This window comes from Balaenoptera ricei, chromosome 5 (genome assembly GCF_028023285.1).
Source record: "Balaenoptera ricei isolate mBalRic1 chromosome 5, mBalRic1.hap2, whole genome shotgun sequence".
NCBI lineage: Eukaryota > Metazoa > Chordata > Mammalia > Artiodactyla > Balaenopteridae > Balaenoptera > Balaenoptera ricei.
Genome location: NC_082643.1, coordinates 142,232,108 through 142,241,518, shown reverse-complemented (window position 1 = coordinate 142,241,518; position 9,411 = coordinate 142,232,108). Strand labels below are relative to the sequence as shown.

The 9,411-nt window shown below is 67.3% G+C and overlaps 1 protein-coding gene across 1 annotated transcript; it reads left to right on the top strand.

Annotated features, from left to right (window-relative positions):
• Positions 1-431: 431 nt before the first annotated feature.
• NAT8L (N-acetyltransferase 8 like) lies at positions 432-9,309 on the top strand. The gene is made up of 3 exons (XM_059923738.1): positions 432-896; positions 2,244-2,408; positions 4,473-9,309. The coding sequence occupies exons 1-3, from the start codon at positions 521-523 to the stop codon at positions 4,838-4,840; spliced, it is 909 nt and encodes a 302-aa protein (XP_059779721.1). The 5' UTR covers positions 432-520; the 3' UTR covers positions 4,841-9,309.
• The last annotated feature ends 102 nt before the right edge of the window (positions 9,310-9,411 follow it).

Here is a 9,411-nt window from a genome sequence, read left to right as displayed (position 1 = left end):
CCGGGCGGGAGGCGCCCAACCCGGAGCCCCGCGGAGCGCCCGTTCCGGGCCAGGACCCCGGCCGCACGCTCACTCGCTCTTCCCCGGACACCTCGCGGGGCTCGGCCGCTCCGTCGCGCCCCGGGCCGCCCGCGCCTCCCCCGCCCGGCCGCCGCGAAGCGCCCAAGTGTGCCATCGGGCGGGCGCGGAGGCGGCGTCTGCTCCCACCCTCGAGATCACATGGTGACCCTCGGCAGCCAATGCAGTGGACGCTAGGACCCTGCGGGACCCCGGGCGCCGCGACTGCACCGGCGCCGCTGCATTATAAATACTTCTCCAAAATGCGGCGTAGCTCCCTGCGCGCGCCCCGGCCGCCCGCCGCCTCCGCCCCGCGCTCCTGAACAGCCGCCGCCGCTGCCGCCGCCGCCGCCGCCGCCGCCGCCGCCGCGGGTCCGAGGGCGCCGCGCCCTTGCCCTGGGCCCGGGCTGAGCCCGCCCGCAGCCCGGCCCGCGTCCCTGCGCTGCGCCGCCCGGCCGGGTGCATGCATTGTGGGCCTCCCGACATGGTCTGCGAGACGAAGATCGTGGCCGCCGAGGACCATGAGGCACTGCCGGGGGCCAAGAAGGACGCGCTGCTCGCCGCCGCCGGCGCCATGTGGCCCCCGCTGCCCGCCGCTCCTGGGCCGGCCGCCGCCCCCGCCGCGCCCCCGCCCGCGCCGGGCCCCCAGCCCCTCGGCGGCGCGGGGGGCGCGGAGCCGCGGGAGGGGCGCGGCGTGTACATCCGCGAGATCCGCGCGGCGGAGCAGGAGGCGGCGCGCCGCATCTTCTACGACGGCATCATGGAGCGCATCCCCAACACGGCCTTCCGCGGCCTGCGGCACCACCCGCGCACGCAGCTTCTCTACGCCCTGCTGGCCGGTCAGTGCGCGGGGACCCCGCGGGGACGGCGGGGTCGGGGCCGCGGCCGGCCGGGCGCACCCCGCCTGCCGCAGTCTGTGCCCGCCTGGCCCTCTGGGGACGCGCGCGGGACTCCCTCCGGCCCGTTCGGCCCCGCCTCGGGCCCGGGCCTCGTCCTGGGACGGAAGCGGACCCCCGACCCCCCTCGTACGCGCGCGGACACGCACCCGCGCGTTCTGCGGAGGCCCGGGGCGAGGTGGCCCCCAGCGCTGGGGCCGGCCCGGGCTCCCGGCCAAGGCGCGCCGGGCGGGGGCGTGGGAACCAGTGCGGGCCGGGTGCAGGGGCTGCGGGCGGGGAACTGGGGTCTCCACCTGCGTCCCCTTCCTGGTCATCCCGGGTGGGGGCGGGGTGACGGCAGGTAGCGACCGCTGCCGAGGCCCCGCGCCTGGCGCGTGGAACTATATATAATCCGCGGGGCGGGGGCGGCTGCCTCGGCGGCTCCGAGCGCTAATTTATGAGGGAAGACAGCCGGCTCCCTGGGGCTCCGGGGGAGGGTGAGCGCCGAGGAAGCAGACGAGGGGGCAGTGGGCCCTCACGGCGGGCGGCCCCCACAGGGGCCTTGGGGCTTTGCCCCTTGAGGCTCTGCCGTGGGAGGGTGGTTCTCCCCATTTCAGAGGTGAGGAGCTTGAGGCTGGGGGGTGGGACTTTCCCAAGGTCACGCAGCAGAGGCACTTTCACTGCAGGCACGTCTGCATCCCGGTGGCCTAGGCTGGAAGCAGCTTCTCCCTGGTCCCTGTCCTCGCAGCACCCAGAGGCTGGCCCAGGGAGGGCTCTTGGCTGGGGCCCTCCTGCTGGAAGGCGGGGCCCCCACTTCCCAAGGGTGGGACGGCCTGCAGGTGCCTGGCCGGGCAGCTCTTTGGCACCCTCCCCCGCCCCGCCCCGTGTGGGCCAGGCTGTGGACAAAGCCCCTACCCCAGCTAGGGGGCCGGGGCGATGGGCAGGGGCCACCCCTCAGTAGCCCTGTCCTGGGCTGTGCCCACCAGCTATTGAGGGCAGCCTGCCCAGAGGCCGCTGCGGTGCTCAGCATGTTAAGAAATCCTGTGATGTCAGGTTATAAAGGTAACGCGTCCTACGGTGAGAAGTTTGATAATAGGGAAAAGCAGAAGGGGCAGCTGTAATGTTCTTTGCTTTTCCGGAGAAAACGGGCCTGGCCTATTTGGCATGGTCTCTCCTCTGCGCATGTCCCTAACCGGCTTATTTACCAGGGGGCTGGTGGGCCTGGGTCCGTCTTCCCCGCGCTGGTCCGCGGGGCTGTCCCCACAGGCTCTGCCCCACCGACCACTCACCGGGCGCCACCTCCCCCCGCAGCGCTCTGCTTTGCCCTGAGCCGCTCGCTGCTGCTGACGTGCCTGCTGCCAGCAGGGCTGCTGGGCCTGCGCTATTACTACAGCCGGAAGGTGGTCCTCGCCTACCTGGACAGCGCGCTACACACGGACATGGCCGACATTGAGCAGTACTACATGAAGCCCCCTGGTGAGTCCCCGGGGGTCTCTGGACTCCTCCTCCCCCCTGCCCCCTCCTGCCCTCCTCCCCAGCCCTTCCTTCTGGCAGAGCTGCCCCCAGCGCAGCAACCTCGGGGCGGGCCTGGGGCAGGGGCTGGGCACAGGTCAGCCTGGGCTGGGGCGCCCCCGTGACCCGAGCCTTCTGGGTGCCCAAGGGCTCTGGCTGCAGGCTGGCAGGCGCTGGGGTTGGCAGGACTAGGTCCTCTCCCCTGAGTATGGCCGGGCTTCCGTCCTGTGTCTTCTGAGGGCAGGGCTCTGAGTGGCCTGAGCTGGCCCTGGGCCATGGTGTCCCGGCCCTGCTGTTTGTGCTGCCCTAGTGGTTCATGGGGGGAAGGGGGTCTTTCTCACCTCTCTCCAGTCCTGTTGGGCGTGCCTTGTTGGATCCTGGGCTGGCCTGGAATGCTAGGTCCCTGTGTGGCAGAGGACCACGTGGTGGGGAGAGGGCAGAGGTCACTCTGGGGGAATGAGGACCCTAGGAGACCAGGGGTCCCACTTCTGGTGTCTGGGGCACTTAGTAAGCCCAGGTTCTCGCCCCGGCCCTGGCCTTCTGTAGAGGGAGGGGCTGGGACCTGGTCTGGAGCCATTCTTTACTCTCCAGGCTGGCCTTGAGGCAGGGTGGGTCCTGGGAGGCAGGGTCATGATTTTCTCCATGCCTGGAGCTGGGGTGTGAGGGTCTTCCAGTGCAGGAAGGTCCCTGAGGAGAGGGACAGAGTGCGCCTGGTTGGTTAGGGTCTAGCAGCATCCTGGTGAGTGCCAGGGAAGGGCAGTGGGGAGAAGAGAGGCAAGGCGTCCCGGAGCAGGGGTGACACGCTCTGGCCTGGCCAGCTCCTGCGCGCTGGTGGCTGGTCCTTTCCCCGCCCCGAGGCTGCCTGGCTGGCCTTGGGCACCTTTGGTTCTCCTTGACCCTTTCCCAATCCCAAACAAAGCATCTTATCAGCCTCCATGGAGCTCTGGCTTCAGCCTGCCTCCCCCCAGGATGGGAGGGGACAGCAGAGTGAGACCCACCTGGCACCAAAGCCCAGGCCGCAGGAGCAGAAGAGGGGTTGGGGCCCGGCATGGCCCTGCCCTCTTTGGAGTGCAGTGTCCTTGGGTGTCAGATGGGGGGCTGGGTCCTGCTCACCCCTCCTGAGATGTCTGGTGGGTGTGCAGGAAGATCCCGCAGGGGCAGAGAGGCTGGACAGCGGCTGGTGGGGCCGTGCTGGACTCGTGGGAGCTGCTCCCACAACGGGGGAACCGAGGCCTGGGGAGGCACGAGGCTCCCAGGACTGTGCTGACCTCTGACCTGGGCCCGGGCAGGTGGGGAGAGCCCGAACTCCCGGACAGTGGGCAGGTCAGCCGGTGGAGGGGGCGGTCAGCTCCTTCCCGAGCTCGGGCCACGTGCCCGGTCTCAGTCTCGGGGTCTGACGGTGAAGGAGACAGGAGACTGCTCGGCAGAGCTGACGGGCTGATGGGGGCCGCGTTGGCAGGTGAGGTAGTGGGGGACCCCCAGGCGTAGGGCGGCAGAGTGAAGAGTTCTTCTGGGTGGGGGTCCGGGGAAGGAGTGTTAGCGGGGGAGGGTTTGGCCGCTGCAGGAGGGAGGCTGGGGCCGGGGCCTGGGGGGTGGCTGGTGGGAGGACATGGCAGTGGAGGCTGGCGTGGCCGTGGGTAGGGCGTGTGCAGGCCGGGCTCCTCGGAGCAGGCACTGCCCCCTGGCCTTGCCTCCTGTAGCCCCTGGGCCTTGGGTCCCCAGAGGAGGTGGCTCTCCCCGTGGCCTGTGCCCTGCAGGCCTCTCTCCTCTGGTCTTCATCTCTCTGTCTCTCTTGCTCCCTCATCTCCCTGAGGTCTTCCCCCGCCTCCTCCTGCCCTGCGTGGGGCGGCGATTGGTCTGGGCCGGGGGTGGGGATGGCTGGCCTGACACAGGCCCAGGGTCAGGGTGGCTCCAGGGCCGCTGGGGGCAGCAGGCAAATTGGGCCTGGCTCCCTCCGCCCAGAGGACCCTGCCGGGGCGGCTGTGTCATGCACTAGCGCCAGTGGCCCTGACCGCCCGTTCCCCGCAGGCTCCTGCTTCTGGGTGGCCGTGTTGGATGGCAACGTGGTGGGCATCGTGGCAGCGCGGGCCCACGCGGCGGACAACACGGTGGAGCTGCTGCGCATGTCGGTGGACTCACGCTTCCGTGGCAAGGGCATCGCCAAGGCGCTGGGCCGTAAGGTGCTGGAGTTCGCCCTGGTGCACAACTACTCTGCGGTAGTGTTGGGCACGACAGCCGTCAAGGTGGCCGCCCACAAGCTCTACGAGTCGCTGGGCTTCAGGCACATGGGCTCAAGTGACCGCTACGTGATGCCTGGCATGACCCTCTCGCTGGCCGAGCGCCTCTTCTTCCAGGTCCGCTACCACCGCTACCGCCTGCAGCTGCGCGAGGAGTGACCGCCACCCACCTGCCCGCTGCCCCGCCCACCGCCCCGTCCGCCTGTGCCCTCCTGCCCGCCGCCCGGGCCGCTTTCAGACGCTCACCTTGGCGTTTGTGTTGGGTTTTTCCTTTTTCGGCACCACACGGTTCTTTGGCTGGTTCCTGGGGGGGTGCGGGGCCGTTGCTCGTCCGTGACACTTGGGGAGGTGGGTTGTTCCCAGCCACGCCCCTTGCCCTCCCCAGTCTGCTGGGGCCGCATCTTGAAGAGTGACAGCGTGGACCACCGCGAGCCCACGCAGCTGCCCGGCCCTGGCGCGAGGGGCCCCTTCCAGCCCACCCCCGGGGTGGGGGCGGGCCCAGCCTTGCCCACCAAGCACAGAGCCTCTGCAGTGAGGCCCCCGCCCAGCAGACCCCTGGCCACCAGCCAGGCGGTGGCTCAGCCATCAGTCCCCAGCAGGCGTGGCCTGCTGCACCGGTCGGCCACTGCCCCACGGGGCGCCGAGCTGGCTGCGGGCCCGCTTTGCTCTGTGCATGCTGAGGGTGTGGCCTGGCCGCAGCATGCCGCATGCCCACAGCCTCCCACCCCCTGCCCTGCCTGGACTGGACCCAGACTGGTGAGCGCCCCCAGCCCCAGCCCGGCCTCTTGGGAGGCCTGACTGTCCACCTTGCTCCTTGCTTCACCCAGTTCAGCTTTGCTTTGACGTCGGATCACCTGTCTTTCCTTTCGGTACCTGCCCCTCCTCTGCCCGGGCTTTGCTGATGGGTGGCATTGTCCAGGTGTGGTTCCCATGGCAACATGTTGTACAGCCGTGGTCAGGGCCCTTCAGGAGAGCAGGGTAGGAGGCAGTCATGGGGTCATCTCTCCCCCAGTGCCAGCTTGATCCTGGTGGCCTCCCCCAGACCTCCCTGAGGACCTCCTGCCTTGCGGCTGACGGGCTCTGTCCTGTGAATCTTACCAACCCAGGCTGCTGCCTGCACCACCGAGCCCGCAGCTTCTCCCAGCCTGAAGCCGACCTATTTTTTAATAAGTTATTTAGACAGAATAGCACTCTGCATGACTTTAATTCTTGGGACAAAACGGTAGTTTATCCCTTAACACACACACACACACACACACACACACACACACACACACACACACACCCCTGTGTGGTCTAGAATGCACTATTTGTGGCCCAGTTTGGTGGGGGTGGGTGGCCGGGTGGGTGGAGGCTTTCAGTTTGGAATCTGGAGGGAGACCCTGACTTAACATAATTTCCCCCCAAAGAGCACTCCCGCTTTGTGAGGAGGCTCCGGGCCACCCCTGTCGGGCTCTTGTGTTGCAGGACGGAGGCCAGGATGGGAGCAAGTTCCTGGCAGCCTCCCACGCAGGAGTTCACCGTGGGCTCGGGGGGACCTGTGCCTCCACCCTGTCCTTCTTGAGGTCTCAGGCAGCGGCCTTTGGGTGGGGGCGTGGCCCAGAGGGGGAGAGGAAGGTGGTGGTTGGCAGTGCCCGTGTGTCCAGCTGTAAGCCCGGACCTCGCCTGGTGGCAGGAGGGCAGAGATGCCCGCCAAGACCCCCTAATTTGGGGATTTGGGGGAGGGGAAAGTGGCAGGCGTCGCGGGCCACTGAGCTGGGTCCCACGTGCGGGACCGTGGAGGGAGCATTCTTAAAGAGGCGCTTTGGAAATAAGCAGATGGATGGAACAAGCCTAGTTTCCTGAGGGGCCTTTTGTGCTGTCAGCAACCGAGATATTTGCAGAACATTGTACAGACCCCGTGCTCCCCTGTACATTTCTCCCTGGTGGCGCCCGGTCCCTACTTGGGGATGGGAATTTTGTAGACTGTACAGAAATCGGCACCCTATTTTCTTGCAGCTCTCAGATTTTGTTAATCTGGATTATACAGACAGACGTAAAGTGTTTTAGCAAAATGGAAAACAAACAGTTGTGCCTTTTTCCTCTTTCTGTTTGGTTCGGTGTCGGCTTGGGGTGGCCTTAGTTGGCATGGGACGAGTTGGGGCTGCAGCTGGCCTGAGGCCTGGCCAGGTGGGAAGGGCAGGTGGGGGCCCGTGAAGTCCACGTGGTGGGTCGTGTCTTGTCAGGTGTCAGGTGGTGGCAGTGGGACGCTGCCAGCTTCCTCTGATCCTGTGCCTTTGGACCTCCCGTCCCTGGTGTGGGGCACGTGGGTGGGGCCGTGGGAGCCCCCCGGGGCTGCCCATGTCTGTTGGCATTGACCAAAGTGCCTCGCTGGTGTTGCTTCTGGCAGTGGTGTGGCCCCTCCCGTCCTGCTGGTGTCTGTCGACGCTGCGTCCTCCCCACGCCCCAGTCGGTGGCCCAGAGGGTGGTGGGTGCTGGCTGGGCTCTTGACCTTTCCTTATGCCCTCTTGTTGCTGCCAGGAGAGATGCCAGGAGGGGTGTGGCAGGGTGGCCATGTGTCTGGAACTCTGCTGTCCAGCTGCTGCCTGGCCCCTGAGGTGGGCAGAGGCACCTATGTGCCCCAGGCTGGGTGCATGCTGAGCCCAGGTCAGGACCCTTGCCCGGCCAGCGTGCGGCTCCTGGGCTCCTGAGGACCACGGGGGGCAGGTCTCCCGTCCTTCCCCCAGCCTGGGAGCTAACTGCTCCACAAACATGCACTGAGATGTGAATTTTATACCTTTGTAGAAATTCTGATGTTACTTCTTCTACCTCTGTGAAGCGTCCTCCTGGGGTCCTGCCCAGTGATGTGTCTGGGCAGCTTCTCTGCACTGGGCGGCCCTGGGCCCCCTCCCCTCCCTGCTGGCCCCTGGGCCTCCCCCGACTGGAAAGCCAGCCCTGGGCCCGGCACCCGTGCTCAGGGGTCGGGCTTCCAGGGCTTCTGTTGTCTGTTTCTGGAGCGGAAAGTGGAAGGCAGAGCGCTCAGGATGTCTCCGTCAGCTGAGCCTGGAACACAGGCCCGATGGGCACGTCCAGGCAGTGGGATCCAGGGCAGCTGAAGGCTCCAGCGCCTCGGGATGGCCCAGTGCCACCGGGGTCCTGGCATGTGGCTGGCGGGCCGTCCCAGGGGTAGTGCCCCCCGCCCAGGTATGGGCTCTTCAGACAGCTGGCCCCCGAGGGTGGGCAGCCAGGGTGGGTGGTGTGCGTGTGTTGGGGCCAGCCAGGTGGCCCGGCCCCAGGAAGGGCCGTGGCAGCGTCTCCCACCTGGTACCGCCATCGTGTCCGGCCTGGCCTCCCCCTGCTGCCCTTGGGTGGAGTGGGGGAGGGACGGGGGGCAGAAGGCTTGGGCTGGGAGGCCCCACGGTCCTGGGGCGGCCCCCACCCTGCTCTGGGTGTCCTTTCTCAGGTGGCCCCTCTGGCGTCGGGCAAGTGCTTGGGAGGCTCTCTGGGCCACAGGGCCTGGCTCTGGCCTCTGGGAGGCATGTTGACACTGCGGGTGTGGCTCTCTGCCCGTCCTCGGGCGCTGGGCGCAGCCCTGGGGCCGCCTTCCCGTCAGTGTCTGGGGGACGGCTGGACGGTGGCCCCCAGGCCTTGGGAGCCCGCTGCCTCTCCCTGGCCGTGTCCTCCGTGTTCCTGCTGCTCCTGTGTCTGTGTGAAGCCGCTTCTGTGAATCATTTTGGCCACAGGCTGTGTGCCTGTGCTGGTGGCCCTCTGGCCGAGGCTTTCGGGTTCGAGTTCTGGGCTGGGTGTGGGGCAGATCCTGGACTGTGTTTGCTCCATGGTGCCGAGGACAGGCTTTCAGTGATGGCGTGAGGTCCACTGACAAGTGGGCTGCCCGGGGTCAGGGAGGGGGAGCCCCAAGCTACTGTTGTTGGATGTGGTTTTTTAACAGCAATAATTAGCCGTTTTGGAGAAGAGGTGTGCCTGTGTGTGTGCATGTGTGCCTGTGGGTACGTGCACACGTGTGTGCCTCTGCGTGTGCGCGTGTGTGTGTGTGCAGGGAGGGAGCCTGGTGGCCGAGGGCCCGCTCTGGCTGGGAAGGGGAGGCCGGGAGGTGCTCGGCGGTGCGGCTGGCCTGAGGCCTCGTTCACGCTCCTTCTCCGGACCCAGCGGACCTTGAATCTAGCGCTCCTTCCTCCCTGGCCAAGGGTGCTGGACGGCCTGTGTGAAGGGGGGTGATCAGGATGGGCTTTTGCCCAGCTCTCTGGCCGTGTGGGGAGGGTGGCAAGGGCAGTGACACTCAGCCAGACTGGCCGAGATCAGATTTGTTTGACCACAGCTGCCATGGACGCGGTGTCCTTGGGCAGGCAGAGCCCAGAACGTGTCATGGTGGCTGGTTTCACTTACTGTGTTTACCGTTTGTGAGCCCAGGACTGTGGCGTCTGTCCTGACACCCCAGGATGTACCAAACAGCCCCCGAGAGGGCCCGGAGGGGCCGTGCACTGCGTCCAGAGGAGACAGGCTGCAGGGCTGGGGAGAGGGTCCCAGGCTTCCTGTGCGTGTGTGAGCGACGGGAGGGGCCGGGAGCAGTGTCCCTCCGCCTGCCCAGCCCCCAATGCTGCTGTTTTTCAATAAAACCAGAGTTGATGGAACCGGGCTCCATGCTTTCTTGAGGTGTCGTCTGTGCGACGCTGGGCCAGGAAGGGCTGCTTTCCTGGAGACGCTGGGCCCCTCCTCCCGGAGGCCGGAGCAGG

Bases quoted from the DNA above. Each gene is read 5' to 3' on its own strand.
- NAT8L (XM_059923738.1), top strand. From the start codon at position 521: ATGCATTGTGGGCCTCCCGACATGGTCTGCGAGACGAAGATCGTGGCC. The intron at 897-2,243 runs GTCAGTGCGCGG...CTCCCCCCGCAG, and splicing joins TCTCTACGCCCTGCTGGCCG to CGCTCTGCTTTGCCCTGAGC. The intron at 2,409-4,472 runs GTGAGTCCCCGG...CGTTCCCCGCAG, and splicing joins GTACTACATGAAGCCCCCTG to GCTCCTGCTTCTGGGTGGCC.